Below are 27,073 nucleotides of genomic sequence, written 5' to 3'. Positions count from 1 at the left end.
AGAGTGCTGAAGTTTCAGGAGCAACACGATATGGAATTGTTATGAGGTCTGATCTCCACGCCTTCATAGTCATAACACAAGTGCAGCCTTTGCCAACTTGGGCTTGAGGCGGGATTGATATTGCTTTGCACGAGAATTGTTAACACACTTGATGCGGTGCACATGCAGAGAGAGCTGGTGTATGCTGATGTGATTCCTTCATGCTAGGACACTAAGGTATGGGCCCGCCCTAAAACAACCCAAAGAGACCTTCTTAGATAATAATATAATATATGTGTTAGGGAGGGTGAGATATAAGTGTTGTTAACTCTTATTCATTACAGCATGTTAACATGCTGTCACCATTCGCTTTTTATGTCTTAGTAACTATGCTGATAATTTTGCTACTGATAATAAGTATACTTGTATTATCAAAGATACTGCGCCTGAGAAGACGGCATTAGTAAATAAACATTTCAAATGCACATGTGTCTTCTTTACTCCATGTTCTGGTTTGTAATGATAATATAACGAAAGAGTGTTCATGAGTCCCACGTACCCTGAGGTACTGTAAGTTCATGTTCTGGTTTGTCTAAACATTGGGTGTTTGATATGTCCAATGAGACACTGTAGCTAGCTCGGTAAGGGGTGAGTTGGTTGCTAAGGTAAGTTTTGGGACATCCTAATTTGCCGAGGTTCCACTCCTCTGTGCACAGTTCTGTGTGAGTACAGAAACCCTGCAACAGTCTATAGTCCAATATTTATGACTGGGGTCCACTTTGGAGTGGGATAAGTTTCTAGAGGCTTCCACCCCCCTGAGGTATAAGGTATTCCCTTGCTCCATGACCTTGCCCCACCATGTATGGGGATACAAAAGACTCATGGCACACCCTTTTTGCGACTGCTCAGGCAGAGCCTTTGTGATATGCAAGTATGGTAGGAGACCGTTTGTCTGTCTTGTTAAGTCAGAAAAAACCCCATCCTGTGAACACCTAGCTTCCCTCTGTCTCACTGTCTGGGAGCAATACACAAGGAGCAACTGCCAGCTAGACCTCGTCATGTGACCCAGGATACAGACTGCAAACATCAACGCTTGCATGCCCACTGGTCCCTCTGTCCCACCATACTGCCCAGACTAGACTCACTGGGACTGTTCTGGGACTGTTCTGCCCCAGAAAGGTTTTCCCCAAATTCGATTCCCCTCTGGCAATGGCATTACCATCGGCTACTCCGATTCCCCCGACTGCCCTCTTCTCCTCCACTAAAAGGGCTGTTAAGTCTAAGTTTGCAGAGAGCTACCTTAACACCCGCTCACTGGTCAAGCACCAGTTGGAAATTTTTCAACTTTTGGACTCTGAAAAACCCGATCTGTTATTTGTTACAGCGACATGGCTTAATGAGGAGTCCTCTCCGGGCATCCTCGCAGCGATCCCGCCGGGTTATTATGTTCTTCAAGCTAACAGAGCCCTGGGTAAGTCGGGAGGCGGGGTGGCAGCTATCATCAAACATCCTATTAGATTCTCTTCATTGGCGGTGGCCAGCATTCCTCTGGTCGACTACCTTGTTCTTAGATTGGAAGCCCCAGTGCTACCTCTTATCTGTGTCCTGGTCTATCGACCCCCTCAGTTGATGCCTAACTTCCCGGCAATGTTCGGCAATATGCTCTCTCAGCTGGTCATTAATAACACAAAATTATTGATTCTAGGGGATTTTAATTATTGGCCCTCTGACAATAGAGAGAGTGTTTGCTCCTCCACCTTTTCCGATTTTTTAACTGGTATGAATTGTTCCCAACATATCAACTCGGCAACCCACGTTAAGGGCCACATTCTTGACCAGGTGTGGACTTCCAACCTGGACATTTCTACTCCCCATATCCTTCCTTGTTCCTGGTCGGATCACTCCATCATTACCTTTTCCCTCACTGTTACCTCCTGTGCTAGTCGGGTCCTTGAGGGTTATCTTCCTGCCAGAAATTGGAATAGGGCTGATCTTGGTGAATTTGTAACCTTACTCAGAGCCTCTCCCCCCCCCCCGACTGCGATTCCCTTGACACCCAAGCATTAGGTCTGAAGCACTGCTTGAATCAGCTAGAGATATTGTAGCTCCCCTCAAACAGGTTAGGTTAAAGCGCCCTCATGATGCGCAAAGATGGTTTTCTGAGGAACTTAAAGGCATGAAGCTTAAACTTAGGCAGGCCGAGCGCGGCTGGCGACGTGACTATGCCCCTGACAAAAAGTTGGTATTTACGACCCTGCTTAAAGAGTACAAACTTGCTATCTTGCAAGCTAAAACCTCATACTTTTCTAAGAAGATCTTAGATTCAGCATCTAAAGCTAAAGAAATTTTCTCTATTGTAGAGGAACTCTCGCACCCATATAGGATCACTATTAAACCCCTCCCTTCTCGAGCACTTTGTGACTCCCTTAATCAGTTTTTTATTGATAAAATTGTTAACATTAAAAATAGTATTTCCTCTCTTGCTCCCTCCGACCCAGACATTTTTGCTACCATCCCCGCTATTTCTAATTCTCAGCAAATCACTCAAATACCCCCAATCTCGACGAGTTCTTAGTTTTGCTGAATAAGGTTGCTTCCGGATTCCCCACTGATTGCTGCCCTCCCCATGTCTTGCGCGACGCTTTCACTGCTTGTCCTTTCCCCCCACTGTCACTTCTGAATAACTCACTCAAAGCGAGCCTGGTCCCCAGCTCTTTTAAAATTGCTGAAGTGGTGCCCATCCTTAAAAAACCTAATGCTGACCCATCCCTTTTGAGTAACTTTCGTCCCATTTCCCTACTTCCCTACCTTAGTAAGATACTTGAAGCCCATGTCACCAACGTTTTGAGTTCATTCATCGAGTGTACGCAGTTCCTCGATTCCCAAAAGGCTGGCTTCAGACCTGCCCACTCTACTGAAGCGGTCATTCTTTCAGTGATGGAGGAACTGCGGAGGGGAGCGGACCTTAATATCAGCCAGGCCTTGGTTTTCCTGGATTTGTCGGCCGCCTTTGACACGGTCGACCATGATATTCTGGTCGGCCGTGTCAGGGAGGCCGGCATCCAGGGATCTGCCCTTGATTGGGTTCGCTCTTTTTTGAGCAATCGCCATCAGGCTGTCCGGCTCTACCAGTTCGCTGCCGATAAGTTGGGTTGACATGTGGCGTCCCTCAGGGCTCCTCCCTTTCCCCCCTCCTTTTTAATTTGTACCTTACCCCCCTCATCCGGTCTTACCGAGGTAGTAATGTCACTGCATTTAATTATGCAGATGACATCCTGTTGATCTTTGACATCGATCCCTTGCCCCAATCCATCCACAATTTCCAGTCCACGCTGTGTCACATCAGTAACTGGATAGGGGCAAACCATCTCAAACTTAACCCCGATAAGACCGAACTGGTTCTTGTCGGGGGTGCAGCCAACCCGTGGAGTCCCAAATTCTGGGCCATCAGCCTGGGTCTCCACCCTCGCCCTGCTGACTCAGCCAAAAGTTTGGGGGTGATCATTTGTAATGATCTTTCGTTGAAGCCCCAGATTAATGCTGTGGTCTCCTCCAGCTTCTTTCATTTGGGGAAAATCCGCAAAATTGCCCGCTTTCTCACCACAGAGGCCCTCACCCTGACCTTACTGGCTTTGGTTATCTCCAGAATAGATTACGCCAACTCTCTCTATGTTGGTATCCCTGCCTACCAGCTGAATCGATTGCAGCTGGTTCAGAACCAGGCTGCCCTGCTAATCTTCCGCCAGCCTAGGCATCAGCATGTTCGCCCCCTGTTAAAGACACTTCACTAGCTCCCTGTAGCCGAGCGCTGTAATTTTAAATTAGGCTGCACCATTTTCAAGGCCCTGGCCGGCCTTGGTCCGTCATTCATCTCCTCTCTACTTCACCATTATGCTCCTCCCCGCTACCTCCGTTCTTCTCATCTGGCCTTACTCAAGACACCTGTCTTCAAACGCAAGAAACATGGAGGGCTTAGATTCTCGTTTCTTGCTCCATCTTTCTGGAATGCCCTCCCTTTAGAATGCAGGCTCACTACTTCCTATACTCACTTTAGATCTGTTCTTAAAACCCATCTGTTCCGCAGAGCACACAACTAGGTCTTCCTCTCTTTTCTCTTCCGCCCTGACAGTTCCTTCTCTGTCTCCTTTTTGCTCACAGCGCCAAAAAAACGTTAGGTGTTAGTTGCGCTTTACAAGAACCTTTACATAACATCAAATTGTTAGGACAAGAAAATGTCAATTTTCTAAAAGTAAACACATAGAGATGAGGGGTGATGCCCCAAAACCGTTCCCAGGATGCTTGTTTCCGGTCCAGGGAGGACCTGGCTTGGTAGTTCGGGCTGGACTGTTCCCATGAGGCACAGGGTTAAGACTGATTTGCATATGGCTGGGTCAAAACTGGGGTGGCATGGAGAGCAAACTAATGATGGATTTAACCCAGATCTCTTGACTGGGGTGAATGTTTGATTTGCTGTGCATTCCGTCCATCATCTCTTTGTCTTTTACATTTCTATGTGGAGCATCATTTTGGCCAATATGGATGTTCTCTGTAACTCACTCCTGCTCCCCCCACATGCTTCTTTTCCTCACAGGCTTTGTGGAGTCCAGTCAAACTAATTTGTAAGATGAAGAATTGGGATGATGTTTGTGTTCCAAGGTATTTCAGTCCTTTTCAGATTAGATACAGATACCTTCAATCACACATGATAACTTTGCAGTTTCCCTGATTTTCTATATAAGGGTTGTGTATAAGAACCCCTTCATCTTGAGGGTCAGGCAGTGATTTTTTTTTAGCTGTTCTAGATACTACTAGGAGTGCTGTCAGACCTTTTGTTTGATTTTGCTACTCCTTTGGGACTTTCTGTATCACTTTGCATCTCAGAGGCTTCGTAGCATTGACTTTCTATCGCTTATTTTTGATTTTTGCAATCAAACCCTTTAACTTTTCATTGACCCAGAACTCATTTATTGAAAGGGACCTCATTACTTATTGAACTGTTTTGCTGTGCTAATTGATGTTTGGTAGGATGCCTTAGTGCACAAGATCAATTTGAGGGAGAACCACATGATGTACATTTCGGGGTGTTTACATTTTTGGATGTCTAGATTTTGGTGTATGGTTTTGCTTCGGACTATCAAAGGACTGTGGTCACAGTTGGAAGCAGCCCTTTGTAGATAATTGTAATGCAGATACATACCACAAACACCTCAGATAAAAATAAAAATAGAATGCAATGCATAAAATGTTAACTGATTGACATTTCAAGTAATACACACTGAATGAGGATACTGCTCATTGACAGCAAAATAAACATATACAATGTTTCTGTATATGTATAGCTCTTTCCGTTGCATTTACCACCTTTTTAAACTTTTGGGAGATAAGGCAAATGCGACATAAGGAGATTTTACAATTTATCCTAGAATCTATGTCCTGCAAGGGTTTGGTGTGAAAATACCATGGGGTGTTTGAATCACAATATCCTAAGGTCTGCATCAGAATGGGAGATAAAGCATCTCACCCACCTATGCAAATTCAAGCTGTGCGGTTTTTTTTCGTGCACATATTCCAACGGGCAAAAACCTGGGGGTGCAGAAATTCCTGTGACTCTTAGTAGTTTGTACCTGAATCAAGATTTTAAGATTTGCTAAGATAATTTTTGTGTCTGAATTAGCATTTCCAAAGTAATCCTGATTGTAATAAGTGTATATAATGATTGAGATCAGAATGTGTAAAATAAATCCGTACTCACATAGCTCTAGAGAACATGGGGTCAACAATTACACTGAAAGGAAGTTCACTCACTGTAAAAACACATATTTCACTATATGAACAGTTACACGATGGAATGCACTCCCATTGCTGTATCTCTTGCAGCCTCAGTAAATGCTTTAAATCAATGTATCTGCTTCTAAAATGATGTTAAAGAAAAGCTCTGAATACGTTGATCTACTTATTAAAAGAGATTACTTATGATATGAAGTACATTTTTTAATTCCGCATTTTTTTTGCCAGTGAAGACGATAATGTCTTAAATATTGGAATACTTGATATCTTTGGCTTCGAAAACTTCAAAAGGAATTCATTTGAACAGCTGTGTATTAATATTGCCAACGAGCAAATACAATTCTATTTCAATCAGCACATCTTTGCCTGGGAGCAGGTAAGATCCAGATGTGATTTTACATTCTCTTATTTCATTTTTCTTATTTTAGATATTCCTAGAAATTATATGAACTGCTGTTCATCTTTGTTTTCATCAAATCAATGCTTATGTCATCGTATTGGTACCTAGCTGAGGGCTATATTTTTTGTTAGAGGCCCTGATCCTGAGTTATTGGCCCAAGTCACAGGTCTATATCAAAGATTTTAATGCCACCCCTTGGGATGTAATGTTTAATATTAAAGAGCGAGAAACAGAAAGACAAACATTGGGATGTTGGAGAAGAAGTTTTGTACCTGTCATTACTGGTCGTAAGCCACTTCATTGTCTTTAGTGAAGCTCTCAGCAGTCCTATGTTTTTATCATAGCCTATGGCTCGTCATAGCGGGCTGTGCTTGCTGTCATAGGCCTGAGCTGAATGCGAGGGTCTACAACTCGGGATTAATGACTAATTCAATTTATGGTTATATTTTTATAAACCGAATAAAGCTTGTTTGAAATTGAAATTGACTAATGACCATTATTGCCAAAAACTTTGGGCTATGAAGCTGTTTGAACATACCAGCATGAGGCCGTAATACCCTTAGGGGAAACAAGCCTCCCAGGAAACAGGGAGTTGAAAACCTGTCATGGCTTGGAAGCTTCAAAGCTTATCAAAACTCCTGCCATGTGTATGTAACAGTTGCTGCTGAGACCACTGTCTCTGTAGCAACTGGCACATCACGATTCTCCCCTTCTCTGCCAATGTGCTTTATTTAGTTTGGAACAGCCGAGGGAGTCACAGGAGCTGAGGTGGTTTCTCCTTCCCACCATCCACGGCTCCAGTGTCACTGGGAACTATGGGAGTTGGGAACGTGGAAGATTTGCTTTGTCTTCATGCCCACAGTGTCTGCTTCTCACATTCCTGTGTGCTGCTATCTACATATCCTGACGTGGCAGAGGAGGGTGACTCAGAGGTTGTAGGTTAGTGCATTGTAATGTTGACAGTAGCAGACCTGTACCAAAGCTTATATCGTGCTGTTACTCCGTTGCTTTCACTAAAGCGGTCAATATTTAAAAATCCCAATCTAACTTAAGCATGATCCAATTTTGACAAATAATTGAAACAATAAATAAGCAAATGTATTGACCTGATGTTTTACATGTGTACAGAAAGCCTGTTTTGCTCTTTTGAAAAGCCTGAAATTAAGTCAACACAAAACGTTTCTAGGCTCTTCCTATAAGAATAAACATGCATGTTAAGCATATCTTTAGGAAAGAATGTATAACTAATTACTGTAAAAAGCAATACAAAACATAAAGAGAGTAGTATACTGCGAACATATAGCAAGCCTTAAACAGAATAATAGCTAAAATGAGGCACTATAGAACACCCAGAACAAGGCCCTGATGCAACATCTTTGCTTTCTTTTTTATTAGCACCAGTACTTTCTGAGGCTGGTGGTGATAGAAGAAGTATTAAGATGGGTAGACTTCCTCAGATTAGTTTGGAGGGAGTTAAGAGTAATCCGAATTGTCAGACATGCAAGTGCCCCGAACGGGCAACAGGCACTTCTGAGGATAAGGAATGTGTGACTATAAGCTCGATATCCAAGAGAGAGCAATCAAAGCACAGCCACAGAAGACCAAGAGGCGCAATGAAATCAAGCCTCACTATGAGGGGGGAGGAAAAGAGTAAGCCACCTCCAAAACCTCTTGGCTAAAATTGGAAGGGGATGTGCCAAAGCCCAGGCAAGCTGGCAGAACCTACCCCCTGAGGTATGAAAGAGGCACGCATGACTAAACCATGCATACCTTTATTTAATTTAATTAATTTAATTGTGGGTTTATATAGCGCTAGGAATCGACTCCCGGAGGAGTATCTCCACGCTTCGACCGCTGGGGAACCCGTCCTGGCTCACCCTGAGAGATGGTCCCAGATGGGTATCTCTAAGGTGCGACCAAGCATCCCCGGCGATCTGGGGGGGCCGTTGTGAAGATGAGGCAAGCTGATGCCCAGAGTTGCCGCGTGTGGTCTCTGACTAGAGTAGGCACCGAGGCGAGAATTATCAAGTCCGCTGACCATGGTCCACGACCCTGCCGCGTCGGGAATCGAACCCTGGTCCCGGGCCGTTCTCTGCTTACGGGTCTGCCGCCTCTAACCAGTGAGCCACACTTCTCCACAGTGAGCCACACTTCTCCACTTTACTACTCTGCCTAAACAATGAATGTCTGAACAACGCATTCCTTTATTACGCATGCCTTTACCATGCAATTTCATGGAAAAGGCATGACTGGTGAAGGGATGTATGCTAAAGATCACACCGAGGCCACCTGCCCTTAGCCCTAAAAACGACTCCAATTCCCCCGAGCCCTAAAAACATCCCCTACCCCACCAACCCCTAAAAACTACCCAAGTCCTTAAAACTACCCCCCCCCCCAGATCCCTAAAAACTACCCCGACCAGCCAGGAGCCCTAAAAGCAACCCACCCCTGAAAACAACCCTGCCCCCCCAACCCTGAAAACAACCTCACCCCTAGCCCTAAAAACAACCCTGACCTCCCAGCACTGAACAGAACCCCAACCCTGAAAACAACTTTGACCCCCCCAACCCTGAGCCCTAAAAATGAACCCCACTCCACCAAAGCCCAGCCCCACTTACCAGTCCACGTCCACTCCGATCCTTCCTCTTCCTGTGTCCGCCCATCTCAGCATCTAGACTGTGCACTACCTTAACCACGCATATGTGTGGGTAAGGCATATGCGTGGTTAAGGCAAGTTTGGTTCTGTTATATTCCATATGGGTACCCTATATAGGCACAGGTAGCTGCAATTTTTCACCTATATTCTTCCCTACATTACATACATAATGGTTCTTAGGGACTGACCTTTTACCTAGATACGACACTGCATTCAGAACGCAGGTTTTTCCCTAGTTCGAATCTCATACATTATGCATGAGGTTTCATGGAAGCACATCAGGTCTACCATCTCCTGTATACAATTTCAGTATAAAGTTCAGGCCCGAAGTCATCCTTTAGGCCGATACAGTAACACAGCAAGGTAAGACTCCTGGGGAGACCTATGGGTATATATACATCACATCTTGCTTAGAAGGACAGAGGAGACTGAGACTTCCTGGCTGACACACTGGCCAGAGATGCTGAGGTTCCTGCATGCAGACTCTCCAGCTCGCAGTGGTCTAACATCCCTCCGGGGTGACCAACTGGAGACCAGGGCGGGCCCATATTCTCTCATTCTCAGGTAATGGGGTTGACTAGATCCTAGAGGAATTGTTGGCATAACACCTACACAGATGCTAGGTATATTTACGTACATCTAGTTAGGGAGGCATCGTAGGAGTATGCACTTTTTATCATGTATCTTCTGTACTTGTATATATTCTTGATTACTGCAAAATGGTAGAACTGTACCATCCTTTTACTTTCATAGTACTTCTTATCATATATCTCTGCTACTGTCTAATGGTTGTTGCAGATCATCTATTCTACACTAGAATAACAACTGTTCAATACATTTGTATTGACAAAACGCCCAGTATGTTTATTCTGTGTATCTCTGAGACAAACTAAGTGAGCACGAGTGACTGAGCGAAAGGTAGTATATTGTTTCTGCGTTACTAAGGGATCTGGGTTGTCATGTTCTGAGGTTGCCAGAATCTATTCTCTCCTTGGTAAGAGGAGATTATAGTGGCACTGTGAGCTAACTAATACAAAAATGCTAACATACTCAGTGGGGGTGCACTGAATCTGTCTGCCACCAATCCCACCGTTAGCTATCCAAACGCACAGATCCTTTATATCATATATAGGAACAACACAACAGTTCTGCTTGCGGGGAAACTGTGCATGTGGCTCAGCCCACGTTGTTAAGCCCATTTCTCTCAAACCCATGATGTGAAGGGAGGAGCCACACCAACAGACCCACCAAGTGAAAAACAGAGCACAACCTACAAGAACCAAGCCAAACTGTGAGTGAGCCGAGAACCCCAACAGAAAGCCAATCGCCATACTGTGCTAAACCAGAACAAAAGCACTCCACTCCTGGACCGGGCTGTATCAAAGCATAAATCACAGGCAGTAGATCAATGCCAAACATCATCCAAAGGAGAAAGGGGGCAGAAGGGCCAAACTGGGAAGAAAGACCCCATTCAGAGAAGGAGGCCCTATTCTTTTTTGTAATCTGGAGGCATTAGGAGGACAAAGGGGAGAGGTGTAGCACATGCAAAGGATGCACAAACGGACCCACATACAGAACATGATGTCTGGGTGAGCCCACAAATGAACAACACACCAAACAAAAGAGGTTAACTTTACAAAGTTCCATTCCACAAGCACTAGGCCAACCTGCAAGGCACACAGGCCAGGCAAGATCATGTGGCAGGGCACAAGTGACACCCCTGCAGCAAACTCCAAACCCTGTGAAGAAGAATAAGAGAAGGGAGTAGGACAGTGTTGTCCAAGTAGGCTGAGCCATGGCTCACAACCCATAGGGACCAAGCCCAGTGGGCGAACACCGCTTTCGGCGGGTCCGGTTCCAGGTGGAGGGGAATTTTTGGGTGCCATTTTGGAGTGGTGTGGTGTGGTGTGGTCTCTCAGGCAACATCTTCAGGGAGCGGTCTAGCGCTCCGGACGACCAAGGGGCGCCTACTTAAGGCGACCGATTACAGGAAAGCCTTTGATGAGAATATTTAATGCTGCACTGCGCTTGGCGCTCCTACTATCGCGCTGCTTATTTTAACGCTCCTTTCTGACATTTAAGTTCTATTTAGTTGCTTAGCCCCTGTTTTTAGCTGGGGAATTATGTTCGCCCCCTTACCTGCACCATAATCGGCGAACACCGCTTTTCGGCGGGTCCGGTTCTGGGTGGAGGGGAATTTTTGGGCGCCATTTTGGAGTGGTGTGGTGTGGTCTCTCAGGCAACATCTTCAGGGAGCGGTCTAGCGCTCCGGACGACCACAGGGACGCCTACTTAAGGCGACCAATTACAGGAAAGCCTTTGATGAGAATATTTAACGCTGCACTGCGCTTGGCGCTCCTACTATCACGCTGCTAATTTTAACGCTCCTTTCTGACATTTAAAATCTATTTAGTTGCTTAGCCCCTGTTTTTAGCTGGGAATTATTTTCGCCCCCTTACCTGCACCATAATCGGCGACCACCGCTTTTCGGCGGGTCCGGTTCCGGGTGGAGGGGAATTTTGGGCGCCATTTTGGACTGGTGTGGTGTGGTCTCTCAGGCAACATCTTCAGGGAGCGGTCTAGCGCTCCGGACGACCACAGGGACGCCTACTTAAGGTGACCAATTACAGGAAAGCCTTTGATAAGAATATTTAACGCTGCACTGCGCTTGGCGCTCCTACTATCGCGCTGCTAATTTTAACGCTCCTTTCTGACATTTAAGTTCTATTTAGTTGCTTAGCCCCTGTTTTTAGCAGGGAATTATTTTCGCCCCCCTACCTGCACCATAATCGGCGAACACCGCTTTTCAGCGTGTCCGGTTCCGGGTGGAGGGGAATTTTTGGGCGCCATTTTGGAGTGGTGTGGTGTGGTCTCTCAGGCAACATCTTCAGGGAGCGGTCTAGCGCTCCGGACGACCACAGGGATGCCTACTTAAGGCGACCAATTACAGGAAAGCCTTTGATGAGAATATTTAATGCTGCACTGCGCTTGGCGCTCCTACTATCGTGCTGCTAATTTTAACGCTCCTTTCTGACATTTAAGTTCTATTTAGTTGCTTAGCCCCTGTTTTTAGCTGGGAATTATTTTCGCCCCCTTACCTGCACCATAATCGGCGAACACCGCTTTTCGGCGGGTCCGGTTCCGGGTGGAGGGGAATTTTTGGGCGCCATTTTGGAGTGGTGTGGTGTGGTCTCTCAGGCAACATCTTCAGGGAGCGGTCTAGCGCTGCGGACGACCACAGGGACGCCTACTTAAGGCGACCAATTACAGGAAAGCCTTTGATGAGAATATTTAACGCTGCACTGCGCTTGGCGCTCCTACTATCGCACTGCTAATTTTAACGCTCCTTTCTGACATTTAAGTTCTATTTAGTTGCTTAGCCCCTGTTTTTAGCTGGGAATTATTTTCGCCCCCTTACCTGCACCATAATCGGCGAACACCGCTTTTCGGCGGGTCCGGTTCTGGGTGGAGGGGAATTTTTGGGCGCCATTTTGGAGTGGTGTGGTGTGGTCTCTCAGGCAACATCTTCAGGAAGCGGTCTAGCGCTCCGGACGACCACAGGGATGCCTACTTAAGGCGACCAATTACAGGAAAGCCTTTGATGAGAATATTTAATGCTGCACTGCGCTTGGCGCTCCTACTATCGTGCTGCTAATTTTAACGCTCCTTTCTGACATTTAAGTTCTATTTAGTTGCTTAGCCCCTGTTTTTAGCTGGGAATTATTTTCGCCCCCTTACCTGCACCATAATCGGCGAACACCGCTTTTCGGCGGGTCCGGTTCCGGGTGGAGGGGAATTTTTGGGCGCCATTTTGCAGTGGTGTGGTGTGGTCTCTCAGGCAACATCTTCAGGGAGCGGTCTAGCGCTGCGGACGACCACAGGGACGCCTACTTAAGGCGACCAATTACAGGAAAGCCTTTGATGAGAATATTTAACGCTGCACTGCGCTTGGCGCTCCTACTATCGCACTGCTAATTTTAACGCTCCTTTCTGACATTTAAGTTCTATTTAGTTGCTTAGCCCCTGTTTTTAGCTGGGAATTATATTCGCCCCCTTACCTGCACCATAATCGGCGAACACCGCTTTTCGGCGGGTCCGGTTCTGGGTGGAGGGGAATTTTTGGGCGCCATTTTGGAGTGGTGTGGTGTGGTCTCTCAGGCAACATCTTCAGGGAGCGGTCTAGCGCTCCGGACGACCACAGGGACGCCTACTTAAGGCGACCAATTACAGGAAAGCCTTTGATGAGAATATTTAATGCTGCACTGCGCTTGGCGCTCCTACTATCGCGCTGCTAATTTTAATGCTCCTTTCTGACATTTAAGTTCTATTTAGTTGCTTAGCCCCTGTTTTTAGCTGGGAATTATTTTCGCCCCCTTACCTGCACCATAATCGGCGAACACCGCTTTTCGGCGGGTCCGGTTCCGGGTGGAGGGGAATTTTTGGGTGCCATTTTGGAGTGGTGTGGTGTGGTCTCTCAGGCAACATCTTCAGGGAGCGGTCTAGCGCTCCGGACGACCACAGGGACGCCTACTTAAGGCGACCAATTACAGGAATGCCTTTGATGAGAATATTTAATGCTGCACTGCGCTTGGCGCTCCTACTATCGCGCTGCTAATTTTAATGCTCCTTTCTGACATTTAAGTTCTATTTAGTTGCTTAGCCCCTGTTTTTAGCTGGGAATTATTTTCGCCCCCTTACCTGCACCATAATCGACGAACACCGCTTTTCGGCGGGTCCGGTTCCGGGTGGAGGGGAATTTTTGGGCGCCATTTTGGAGTGGTGTGGTGTGGTCTCTCAGGCAACATCTTCAGGGAGCGGTCTAGCGCTCCGGACGACCACAGGGACACCTACTTAAAGCTCCCTCACCCGTGCAGCGGTAACGTGCAGCGGGCGTGCCTTCGCTGTGCCTGTGTCGTGCCAGAGTCCTGCCCGTCTGCGCCCGTCAGCGCTAAGGAAGCGCGGGTCACGGCCGGACTCTGGGACTGGACATCATGACTTCGCCTCCGATCATTTACAACAGGGCCGACTTACTGGCCAATCGGGATCGATTTATACGCTGCGATCTCCCGTCCGTTGACCCACTATGTGGCCCTTATCATTGTAGCTGTGGTGCTTGTTCACTGGAGCCCCCTTCTCTTATTCGTTCATTGGGGCTTTTAACTCCTTATAAAAAGAAGGTAGGACAGCGGGACCTGAGTATCTGGAGCTTAAACGTCAGATCATTGAGGTATATGATCTCCTCATTGATGGCTCCCCTGATGTGCTTTTCCTGACTGAAACTTGGCTCCAGGACTCTGATTCCTCGATAATTAACCTGGCCTTCCCCCCAGATTATGCCATTTTTACCTTAAATCGGGCGACTAGAGGTGGAGGCATTGCTATGGCCACTAAACGGTGCTACCCCTGTGAGTGGAAAGCCGCTAAACTTTCTGGGTGTGAAGGCGCTCTTTTTAAAATTGCGTTTAGTCACCAGTTTACCCTTTCTGGCTTATTAATTTATCGTCCTCCGAGCTGTGACTATGTTTTTAGGGCTGCTCTCCCTGATTATATTAGTACAGAGGCACTAAGTTGCGCTAATTTCAATGTTATGGGAGATCTTAATCTCCATCTTGACTGCCCCTCTTTACCCTCCATCAGGAGCTTTTTGGCGGATCTTGAGGCTCTACAGCTCTCTCAGCTGATTACCACTCCCACACATAGAGGAGGTCATATTCTTGACCCTTTCTTCACAAATGTAGAAGGTTTTAGAGTTCTTGGTTCTTCCCAGCTGGTCTGGACAGACCACATGCTGTGAAAACGGCATGCTCCTTGTCTGAATCTCCTTTTTTATCTCAGGACAGACTTGTTCTCAAACAACATTGGCACAAATTAAGATTGGAGGATTTTTACCATCTGCTTGAGGAGGCTCCTTTAGGCCCTCTCTCTGAGGTTGATCATGGATATGACTCCTTTTGTGAGTGGATCTCTGGGGCCCTCGACTCTCTGATCCCTATGTGCTGGTCCAAGTGTAGTCGGAAGGAGCCGAGCCCTTGGTACGATAGTGCCTTAGCAACTCTTAAAAGGGCCTGTAGACAGGCCGAGAGATTATGGAGGAAGTCTTTTGACCCGGAATTGAAGGCTTGTTATCTTGCTAAGATCAAGATCTACCACAGGGCAGTGTGTCAAACTCGAGCTTCCTTCTATGCCCATGAGTTTCAGAATTCTGCTAACCCATCGAAACTCATCTTTAAAGTATTAAAGGACCTGATGGCTAAGAGAGCAACCGCAACAGAAATATGCTCGGACGTCCACTGCGAGGGCCTGGCCTCATTGTTCCATGAAAAAGTGCAAGCCATCTATCGCACTTTCCCTATGGGCTCCCCTACTTTAGAGCGGGTTGGTTGCACTTTAGGTGACGGGGAGTGTCTTTCCATCTTGCCCCCCTATCTATGGAGGTGTTTGACTCTCTCAGCCTTAAAATCAAGTCAGGATCTCTGGCAGATCCGTTGAAACCGGCCCAACTTAAGATCTTGGCGCCGGTCTGTCGCACCCCGGTGCTGTCTCTGATCAACCTGTCCCTTTCTTCTGGAGTAGTTCCCGTCAGATGGAAGCAGGCTGTAGTCACGCCAATTTTGAAGAAGGCGACCCTCGACCCCCTTAAACCTGAAAACTACCGCCCTATCTCCTTACTTCCTTGGGCCACGAAAGTTGCGGAGGCCCACGTGAATGCCACTCTTTCAGACCATCTTGGTAGGGCTAACATCCTTGACCCTACTCAGAACGGGTTCCGTGCGGGTCACAGCACGGAGACGGCCCTTCTCTCTATGGTCGAACATCTGCGTTCTGTGCTTGATGCGGGTCGGACGGCGGCACTATTGTTATTAGATCTCAGTGCCGCCTTCGACACGGTCTCGCACAGGATTTTGCTTCAGCGACTTGAGGAAGTGGGCGTCTCTGGCCTCGCCGACGGACAGGTCATTCCAGGTGGCGATCCCGCCCGGTAAGTCGTCATCTTACCCGTTAGACCAGGGGGTCCCACAGGGGTCATCGCTGAGTCCCACCCTTTTTAATCTTTATTTGAGACCGCTGGCTGCGGTCGTCAAGCGGTGGGGCCTGACGATGGTCTCTTACGCAGATGACACGCAGCTGGCGGTCACACTGAGTGGGGACTCAGATCTGGAGGCTCCCAGGTTTTGCGATGGTTTGCGGGCAGTGGCTAACTGGATGAATTCCAACTGTCTCCAGTTAAACACCAAGAAGACTGAGATTATGGTGGTTGGTAAACAGGTGGCACTGTGGGGCGACAAATGGTGGCCTTCGGACTTGGGTGCGACTCCCTCCCCAGCATCAGAGATAAAAAATTTGGGGGTGTGGCTTGATCCATCCCTCAGTTTCATCTGTCATACCAAGAAGGTGGCGGCTTCTTGCTATGGCATTATTAGAGGACTTCGACCAATCCTCAAATTCTTTGAGGCACCCACAAGACAACTGGTGGTCCAAGCATCAGTGTTGTCTCGGCTGGACTATGCCAGCTCATTACTGGCGGGGATTAACCAATCAGAACTTTCTCGGCTGCAGCGAGTTCAAAACGCTGCGGCCTGATTGGTGACAGGTTTGCCTAGGCGGTGCTCGGTGTCTAAATCCCTGCGCTCTCTCCACTGGCTCCCTGTGCAGCAGAGGATTAAATTCAAGGTTCTTTGCCTTGCATTCAAAATCCTCAAGGGTACATCCCCCCCAAATCCTAGAGAATTTGCTGACTTCTTATGTTCCTTCGCGCACTCTTAGATCTCTGGGTCAGAATTTAGCAGTGGTCCCGCGTTTTAAATTGAGTAGAGTTGGTGGCCGCTCTTTTCGAGTCCTGGCTGCAAGCTGGTGGAACTCTCTTCCTCTGCAAATCCGGGCCATTGATGAGCTCCTTCAGTTTAGACGGGCTATCAAGACCTTTCTATTTGCTTAGCCCCTATGATGTGTCTCATTTCCCTTCTGTCTCTTTTTAGTGCTGTGTTGTGTTTGCCTTATCAATGCGCCAGGACGCCCCTTTGCTGGGGCAGCTGTGCGCGGTATAAATAAAAATAACATACCAAAACATAACATGAACAGGTGGAAACCAAGCCAGCTGCTCTCCAGTCATGAAGAGTAAACCCAGGCCGTGAAGGATGGCTACGGCGAATCCCGCCTAGCCTAGCCACATGTGACCACTTCACCCTTGCCTCTTGCTACGGAGCTTGCCAATTCACACAGCTACTCCTGACTTCCCGAGCTGAGGAAGAGAAATGGAATGGAGTCTGGTGCCTTAGTCGGGAGAACTCACCGGTAACGTCGCCCTGAACTCCTTGAGGGTTGTGTCTCGACGGTTGTTGCTTCTTTGACCATGGAGCCGGGAGCAAGAGGCAGCTGCTGAGCTGCCGGCAGTGTGGTACAGTGGTAATATGTTGCAGAGTTGGGAGCACTGCATTGCTGTGGCACAGGAGACACAGTGAGTGCGGCAAGTTTGGCACGAGGATTAAAAGGCTTGAACTCCCCTTGAAAGGGTTGCATATTAATGGGATCCCATGGAGGATGCAGGCGCGGGAGCATAGTTGCATATTCTCATTGTTAACGCTCAGAAGGAAGAAATGTAAAATATGACCTGCCAACCGACATTTTGATTTCTGCTTGCAGATTCCTTAGAGAGGAAGATCAGTATTGCTTTGACTTCTGTTAAGTTCGCACTGAACTCCTTGGGGTTTTTGTACGGAGCTCGCAGAACTGCTGACAAGGTGTTGTGGCAGGTTTATGTTGCAGAGTTGGAAGCGCTGCATGGCTGTGGTTTAGGAGACTCCGTGAGCATGCGGAGACAAGCCAAGATGCAAGTTTCCATCCTGCTGGGAGGGGGATAGGACCGGTGGAGAACGGCCCCCTGTGAAGTGACCCGGTCTTAGCCGCGGGGCCCGATGGCCTGGCCTCAACAAAGTGTGCAGGTGAGATCTGCCACTCTCATTACTGATTGCTGGCACCCATGCAGGGATATTAGCTCCTATAGTCACACAGTTCACAGGGCAAATGATGAGTTAAAATCTTAGGGGAACCCTGTAACTGCATGAGTTGAGGAGATTTATTTGGATTCAACAGATATGATAAAAGGCGATTTAAGCTCCTACTGGGGAAGGCACGTTCATCTATGACTCATGTGGAGGTGAGCTTTCTCGGGGGTCTCCGGCCTTTTTCGCACACACCTTTTCTAAACAGGTGCTTTTGCAAGGGTTGAAGGCACTTCTCACTTAGGAACTGGCAATTGAGGCAAATAGGCTCTCAAAGACCCAGAAACATTTATTGTTTGCCGGGGAGGTTTCTCTGCCACTCTTGGGATATTTCTAGAACCCCCGCCGGTCAGTTCTAGTGCGTACGTAAACACTGACAGCTGCCATTCAGCTCAGCACACTGTATCCAGGGGGATAGCTCTCTCCTTTGCAAGAGGTTGTGAAAGACAATGTGGTTCTGTTGTCCTGTCCCTTGTTATGATGGGGAAGCACTGAAAGATTGCCAATGTAATGGCCCATGTTGATTCAAGTGTGGGTCTTAAGTAAAAAACTCGAACGACCCACATAAAGACAGCTTCAGCAATTGCAAGAGCTGAACGCTTGCAGAACGCCCGTCAAGGCTCAGTTACAATATCAAGCCCACCAAGCTCGGAAGACGATCTGTTGGAGCTCGGGAAGGGGACTAAGGGTGATCAAACCCCGGAAATATCAAAAACCCCTCACCTGGAAAAGCTGAATGTGGAACTAGGTGCTATGGGGCTAGTCTCGGCCCAATCCACTCTAGGCCAGGACACTCTAGTTTTGACTAGCTGTGCTCAGTCTCTAAAGGGGTTATTGCTGGGAGGATAGCTGGAAAGCAGGAAATTTAGAGGAGAGGCCGAACCAAGAGGTTGCGAAGGAAGACTCCTTCAGCATACCTCAAAGTAAAACTAGGGAATACCCATTACTCATGAAACCTAAAATACCCCTACTGCCTGCGCAACCTCCAGTCTGAGAGCAAGAACCCACGGAAAAAATACAAGTGGGCGTGCCACTAGATGTCCAAGCATTTGCTTCACCTCTTGGGCCCCTGGATCAACATTAGGGGATTTAAATGGATGGCCAGACTCTAGCCTCTCTGGCAGATAACATCACAATGGCAGAACAGCTAGATCTGGTTCAGCTAGCACTGAAGAGCATGTAAGAAACCAGCTTTCAGAGACCAGGATCAGCATCCAATATGACATCAAAACCATTTTGAATCTCATTTTGGATGAGATACGTGAGCTGAAAGTGACACAAGCAAATGAGATTGCAGCATTACTCCTCCGCTTGTCAAAAATCGAAGAAGCAGTCAAGAGCTATCCGGCAATCAATCGATCAATCAATCAATCAATCAATCATTTGTAAAGTGCATTACATACCCATGAGGGTCTCAAGGCGCTAGCGGGGGCGCTACTGATCGATCAGCCAGGTCTTGAGATTCCTCCTGAAGGTCAGCAGGTCTTGGGTCTGTCATAGGCTCGGTGGGAGGGTGTTCCAAGTCTTGGCGGCGAGGTGGGAGAAGGATCTCCCACCGGTGGTTGTTCTTCGGATGCGTGGGATGGTGGCGAGTGAGAGGTCGGTGGAGGGTAGCTGGCGGTTGGGGATGTAGAAGGAGAGCCGTCTGTTGAGGTAGGCTTGGCCGGTCTTGTGGAGTGCCTTGTGTGCATGGGTGAGGAGTTTGAAGGATATCCTCTTGTTGACGGGGAGCCAGTGCTGCTTACTGAGGTAGGGGTGATGTGGCCATGGTGTGGTATGTCGAGGATCGGTCGTGCTGAGGCGTTTTGGATGCGTTGTAGTCGTTTGATGAGCTTGTTCGAGGCTTCCGCATAGAGGGCGTTTCCGTAGTCTAGTCTGCTGCTGACGAGGGCCTGGGTGACTGTCTATCTTGTATCTGTCAGGATCCATCTGTAGATCTTGCGGAGCATGTGGAGGGTGATGAAGCAGGAGGAGGAGACGGCGTTGACTTGCTTGGTCATTGAGAGTGTTGAGTCGAGGATGATTCCCAAGTTGCGTACGTGGTCGATGGGTGTCAGGCTGCCCCCAGTTCCATCGGCCACCAGGAGTTGTCCCCGGCTGAAGGGTTGGAGCCGAGCATGAGGACCTCCATCTTGTCTGAGTTCAGCTTCAGACGGCTGGTCTTCATCCAGTCGGTGACAGCCTTTATTCGTTCGTGGAGGTTGGCTTTGGCGGTGATGGGGTCCTTGGTGTGGGAGAGGATCAGCTGAGTGTTGTCGGCGTAGGAGATTATGTTGAGGTTGTGCTATCGGGCTACGTGTGCGAGCGGGGCCATGTAAATGTTCAACAGCGTCGGGCTGAGGGAGAATCCCTGTGGTACGCCGCAGATCATCTCGGAGGCTTTGGAACGGAATGAGCGTAGGCAGATGCTCTGAGTTCTGCAGGAGAGGAAGGAGGTGGTCCAATCTGGAGCCTTGTCTCTGTGGCGTGGACGCGTGCACGTAGTGTGCGGTAGGAGACGGTGTCGAAGGCTGCAGAGAGGTCTAGGAGGCTGAGTGCTGCGGTCTCACCGTTGTCCAGTAGGGTCCTGATGTCGTCGGTGGCGGAGATGAGGGCAGCATCGGTGCTGTGGTTGCTGCAGAACCCTGACTGGGAAGGGTCCAGGATTCTGTTTTCTTCAAGGTATTGGGTTAGCTGTCTGTTGACGGTTTTCTCGATGACCTCTGCCTTTTTTGATTAGGGTGTTGATCTCGACGTGTTTCCAGATCTCTGGGAAGGTCGCGGTCTTGAGGGAGAGATTGATGATGTTGCGCAGGTGGGGTGCGATGGAGCTGCTTGCTCTGTTGAAGACGTGGTGTGGGAATGGGTCCGATGGAGAGCCGGAGTGGATTGTGCACATGGTCTTGATAGTGTCATCGATGCTCGCCCTGGCCCAGGCTAGCAGGGGGTCGTGGTCGATGGTGTGCAGAGGGTCTGTTGTGTTGCTGTCTGTGGGGGCTGTCTGGGTGTTGAAGCTGTCGTGGAAGTCTGCTATCTTGCGGTGGAAGAAGGTGGCGAGGGAGTCGCACAGGGCTTGCAACGGCGGGATGTCGTTGGTGTTGGAGCTGGGGTTGGAGAGTTCCTTTACGATGTTGAAGAGCTCCTTGCTATTGTGTGCGTTGTTGTCGAGGCGGTCTTTAAAGGAGGTCCTCTTGGCCGCCCTGATGAGGTGGTGGTGATTGCGGATGGCGTCCTTGTTTGCTGCGAGAATGTCAGGAGTTTGTTCACTGTGCCATTTCTTCTCTAGTTTCCGGCAGGCTTGCTTGGAGGCTAGGAATCCTGGGGTGAACCAGCTGGCAGGTTTCTTCAGCGGGGCAAGGGGGTTGGCGCAGTCCTTGATCCAGCATGTGAGGCTGTGGGCAGCGTCGTCGGTGTTTGAGCGTTCGGTGGGTGGGCTGAGTGCGAGGTTTGTGTGTAGTTGGTCTTCGGTGATTTTAATCCAGGAGCGGCGGGGGATCTGTTGGGTGCGGTGGTGTGTACTGGGTTTCTGGAAGGCGAAGTGGATGCAGCGATGGGCGGTCCGGAGGAGTTCGGTGGTGTGGCTGCCGGAGACGTGCAGGCTTGAGGAGAAGACGGGGTCGAGCGTGTGGCCGGCGGAGTTGGTGGGCGTTGTGACGACTTGCTTCAGTCCGAGGTTGTCGAGGTTATCGATCAGGGTTGTGGAGTTGTTGTCATTGTTGTTCTCAAGGTGAAAGTTCAGGTCTCCGAGGAGGATGTAGTCGGTGGAGGTCAGGGCGTGCGTGCTGATCAAGTCAGCGATGGAGTCGCTGAACTTAGGGCGGGGTCCGGGGGGTCGGTAGGCAAGGATACCTCTGAGGGTGGAGTTAGGGTTTGTGTGGATCTGGAAATGCATGTGTTCAGCGGTGCTGAGCGCATCGTCTGTGCTAGTTGAGACCCTGATGCTGTTCTTGGGGACGATAGCGATTCCTCCTCCGACTCCGTTGGTGCGGTCTCTGCTGGTGATCTTGTAGCCATCTGGGCGATGCCGGGTGCAGAGGAGTCATTAAACCAGGTCTCTGTCAGGAAGACAACGTCCGAGGTTGTTGTGTCGAGCAGGTCCAGCGGAGCGGGTGTTCAGTAGTATGCATCGGAAGTGGTTGGGGTCTTTCTGGGCGGGTGGTTCGTCGGCTCTGCAGTTCCAGCAGGTGAAGGGGGCCTGTGTGCGTTTCGGGGCAACCTTGAAGCAGGTGTGGCTCCGTCCGGAGTTGAGAGCGTGCAGAGTGCTGGCATCGTAGTTGCGGCGATCATCGTGGCAGGTGCGGGGGCCAGGGGTTCTGGCGCTGGGCACAGTCCAGATGCAGATGGGTGCGACGGGCTTGCCTTAGGCGCGCCTCCGGTGCGCCAGCGGACTGCCCGCTGTATGCGGCATATATGGGGAGGTGGGAGGGAGGAGCAGCTGGGAGGCGGGAGACAGGGCAGCCAATGGGCAGTGGGCAGTCAGGCGTCGGCGCCACAAGGGATGCAGCGGCGAGGGCGGTGAGGGACAATAAAGGTAACAGAAGGAAAAAGAACAAGTGGCACAGAGGGCAGAAGGGCAGAAAAAAACGAGTGGAACAGAAGGCAGAAGGGTACAAAAACAAGGGGAAATGAGTGGCACAGAGGGCAGAAGGGCAGAAAAAAATGAGTGGAACAGAGGGCACAAAAAAGTGGTGGAACAGAAGGCAAAAGGGGCACCAAAACAAGGGAAAAACGAGTGGCACAGAGGGCAGAAGGGCACAAGAAATTAGTGCAACAGAAGGCAGAAGGGCACAAAAATCGAGGGAAAAATGAGTGGCACAGAGGGCAGAAGGGCACAAAAAACGAGCGGAACAGAGGGCAGAAGGGCACAAAAAATGAGTGGCACAGAAGGCAAAATAGACACAAAAAAGAGGGAAAAACGAGTGTCACAGAAGGCAAAAAGGGCAAAATACAGAAATACAGGGGCAGCTAAGAACAGAAGGCAGAACGGGCAGAGAGGCATGGGGGCAGTGAGGGGATCAGAAGGGAAAACCGGGCAGGGACACGGGGGCAGCGAGGGGTTCAGAAGGAAAGACCGGGCAGAGAGAGCACAGGGACAGCGAGGGAAACAGAGGGAAGAAAAAGGGGCACGGATGACGTACAGGCAGCAGGGGAAGACAGACAACAGCAGTCACAGACACAACAATGAAAATACAGGCAATAGAATAAAAGCAATAAAGCAGAGGATGAACAAACCTACCTACAGCCTACCACTGGCCACCAGGGGTGAGGCGCAGGTGGTAGCCTTTGGGTCGTTGAGGGCCTCGACTTTCTTCAGCAGCGGCGGCGGCAGCTGGGGCAGGGAGACACAGGTTGTGCTGTGCGGAGGTGGAGGGTCAAGGGTCGCTCTCCTCACCGCACAGCAACCGGCCGATGTAGGAGTTGGAAGGGAGGAGCAACTGGGAGGCGGGGGCAGCGAATGGGCAGTGGGCAGTCAAGGAGGCGGGGCTGCAGGGGCGAGGGCAGTGAGGGACAACAAAGGTAACACAAGGCAAAAGGGGCACAGAAACGAGGGAAAAATGAATGGCACAGGGCACAAAAAACAAGTGGAACAGAGGGCAAAAGGGCACAAAAAACGAGTGGAACAGAAGGCAGAAGGGCACAAAAAACGAGGGCATGAAAAAGGAGTGGAACAGAAGGCAAAAGTGGCACACAAACAAGGGGAAAAAAAGTGGCACAGAGGGCAGAAAGGCACAAAAAAAACGAGTGGAACTGAGGGCAGAAGGGCACAAGAAATGAGTAGAACAGAAGGTAGAAGGGCACAAAAAACAAGGGAAAAACGAGTGTCACAGAGGACAGAAGGGCACAAAAATAAGAGTGGAACAGAGGGCAGAAGGGCACAAAAAATGAGTGGAACAGAAGGCAAAAGAGGCGCAAAAACGAGGGAAAAACGAGTGGCACAAAGGGCAGAAGGCACAAAAAAACAAGTGGAACAGAAGGCAAAAGGGGCACAAAACGAGGGGAAAACGAGTGGTACAGAGGGCAGAAGGGCACAAAAACGAGTGGAACAGAGGGCAGAAGGGCACAAAAAATGAGTGGAGCAGAAGGCAGAAGGGCACAAAAAACAAGGGAAAAACTAGTGCACTGAGGGCAGAAGGGCACAAAAAAGGAGTGGGGCAGAGGGCACAAAAAAGGAGTGGAACTGAAGGCAAAAGGGGCACAAAAACAAGGGAAAAACGAGTGGCACAGAGGGCAGAAGAGCACAAAAAAACAAGTGGAACAGAGGGCAGAAGGGAACAAAAAACAAGTGGAACAGAAGGCAAATGAGGCACAAAAATGAGGAAAAAACGATTGGCACAGAAGGCAAAAAGGGCAAAATACAGAATACAGAAATACAGGGGCAGCTAGGAACAGAAGGCAGAACGGGCAGAGAGGCACGGGGCAGCGAGGGGAACAGAAGGGACAATGGGCAGGGACACTGGGGCAGCGAGGGGAACAGTAGGAAAGGCCGGGCAGAGAGAGCACGGGGACAGCGAGGGGAACAGAGGGAAGAAAAAGGGGCACGGGCCACGTATAGCGTATAGGCAGCGGGGTAAGACAGACAACAGCAGTCACAGACACAACAATGAAAATACAGGCAATACAATAAAAGCAATAAAGCGGAGGATGAACAAACCTACCTACAACCTACCACTGGCCACCAGGGATGAGGCGCAGGTGGTAGCCTGCGGGTGGTTGAGGGACTCAAATTTCCTCAGCAGCAGCGGCGGCAGCTGGGGCAGGGACACACAGGCGGTGCTGTGTGGAGGGGGAGCAACCAATCCTGGTAAGGTCAAGGGTCGCTCCCAAGATTACAAGAAGCTGAATCCAGAATATCTCACCTTGAGGACCAGAAGATCTCGATGCAACAGCAGGCTACTTTGGATACAAAACAAGAATATGTATTGGAAAGTAAACTGGAAGAGCTGGAAAATCATTCTTGATCCTCTAATCTGCAGCTGGTCGAGGTTCCGGAAGGCTGTGAGGGGTCACAAATGCTCCATTGGGTTGAGTCATTTATGAAGGATAATGTGCTGCCCGAGTTCCCCGGAGATCTTACCATCACAACAGCACATAGAGTCCCAGCCCAGCCATTTCCAAATTCAAAGTTACCTCGAACAATCCTAGTTAACTTTGTAGATTTTTGGGTCAAAGAACAGATATTGACTAGAGCTATTCAACAGAAGCAATTTTCAACCTGTGAAATTCCCAGCTGCAGCATTTTTTCCGATATGTCAGCAGTAGCAGCTCGCCATCTGAAAGAATTTGTCAAGCTTCTCTACCTGTTCAAGGCCCAGAGGGCTCAGGCGACTGTAGTCCAGCAATCTAAGCTACGTGTCTTGGTGCAAGGGAAATTCCATATGTTTGAAAATCCCGATGAAGCACAGGAGCTGCTTCAGAAAATTACTATGGAAAAATAGAGACTTGGGACTGGTTGCCATGTCCTTTTTTTTCCCCCTTTTTTTGTTTTTGGGGAAATGCTTGTTTTTGTTTTTCTTTGTTTGCTGAGACTAAGGGGGAGGGGTGACAGTTCACTTCAGGGTGCAATACCATAGTGCCCCGTTTAGGGGTTATTCAGTGGGGGAGACAGGGGGTATGGTGGGTTACTCCCCAACTGCCGGGGGTTGGAAGGGGCATGGGGAGGCGGTGAGGGTTTGGGAAGGGGTAAGCAAGTGGAAAGAAGAGCAGGGAAAGAGCGAATCTTACAGGATGTGCTTTCAAACTAGCAAGATACTGCAGAGAGTGGTTTTAGTAGGAGACGACGGTAAAAGAAGGGTTAAAAATGCAATTAAAAAAAATGTCAGAGTCGGTAAAGCTGAGATAGGTTTTCTAATATGGATCAAATGACAAAATATAAAAGGTATCACATGTAACATTAACTGATTGTTGAACCCGCGTAAAAGTTGTGCATTTTTAAATAGGCTAACATCCCTCAATCCCTCAATCTTATATCTACAAGAAATGCATTTCAGGACTGACACCCGCAAGGTATCTCTACCCAAGAAATATGAGTTGGCGTATTTCTCATCTGCTAATTTAGCAGTGCGAGGGGTTGGGATTTTACTATCTAACATGTTAGATTGGCAGGTTAAGGCGGTCCGGCAAGATGGAAAAGGCAGATGGCTATGGGTGAAGGTAAAGCTCGAGGAAACAGAGCTAAATTTAGTTAATTCCTACTTCCCTATAGATGATGAAACCACAGCACTTGAGAAAATGTATCAATTAGTGGTGACTATGAAAGGAATATTGATTTTGGGCGGCAATTTTAATTACATTCAGAATCTGACACTTGACACCTGAAATAAAACAAAACGGCAATTAAAGCCTAAAACTGCAAAGTTAATAACAAGTTTGTCAATAGATTTCACCTTAACAGATCCTTTGAGTCAAGGGCACCCGGGCGTCTCTCAATTTCCCTCTTACTCCTCAAGATACAAGACGGCATCCCCATTTGAATTTTTTTGGGTGGAGCAGTTGTTAGCAAATGGTAACACGGAGACATTGGCCAACTCTTTTTCTGATCACTCTGTAGTTTCTTTTACATTAATGTTAGGGATCACACCGAAAAAGAAATCAAGGTGGCAGTTTGATAAATATTAACTGGAAGATACTACTTAGTTGACAGAAACTAGAATTTTTATCAAGGAATTTTTCCACCTCAATGCAAATACTTCCCCAATCTTTATGGTTTAGGAGGCATTTAAACCCACTTTTAGAGGGAAGATGATATCTTATCAGTCTAGGTTAAGTAAACAATATAAGTAAATATTGCAGAGTTACCGACCACTGTGGAGAATGCCAGACAAGATGCAAACTTAACAGTGACAGCAGAGCATATTATTAAAGCACAACAGCAAGAATGATCAAAAGCTAAGGAGCAATTGAAGGATTTTTTTTTGGTTTGAGGAGATCTCTGGAAGCAAGGCTTACCAACAAAAGCTTTATCAGGAAAGCCAGCATATTGGCAGATTTTTGGTCTGGCCTACAAAAAGTCAGAAAGCTGCGCAAATAATTAGTCATGTTAAAAATCTGTCTACTGGCCTACTAGAAGAAGATAAACAGGCAATTTCTAAGCTTTTTTTCTCTCATTTAAAAAAAAAAATTACGGAAGTACAGGCTGTAGAAGAGTCAACATTGGTATCCTATTTTGAATCACTGGCGCTACCACAGATATCTTGGGAGCCTATTGAGATGCTCAATAGCCCAAAAGAAATCTCAGAAATTCTGACAGTATTAAAAAGTATGTCCAAGGCTAGT

General features: G+C 48.4%; 1 protein-coding gene across 1 annotated transcript in view; it reads left to right on the top strand.

Moving 5' to 3' along the window:
- The window catches only part of MYO3A (myosin IIIA), an 869,350-nt gene that overhangs the window by 520,021 nt on the left and 322,256 nt on the right, over nucleotides 1-27,073 (top strand). Inside the window, exon 18 of the mRNA XM_078662798.1 lies at nucleotides 5,995-6,142. Coding sequence (XP_078518924.1) covers nucleotides 5,995-6,142 — 148 coding nt within the window. The remainder of the gene's footprint in view (nucleotides 1-5,994; nucleotides 6,143-27,073) is intronic.

The sequence above is a fragment of the Lissotriton helveticus genome, chromosome 10, assembly GCF_964261635.1.
Source record: "Lissotriton helveticus chromosome 10, aLisHel1.1, whole genome shotgun sequence".
Lineage (NCBI taxonomy): Eukaryota > Metazoa > Chordata > Amphibia > Caudata > Salamandridae > Lissotriton > Lissotriton helveticus.
Note: the sequence above shows the minus strand (reverse complement) of the source record. Positions and strands in the feature narration are given on the sequence as shown.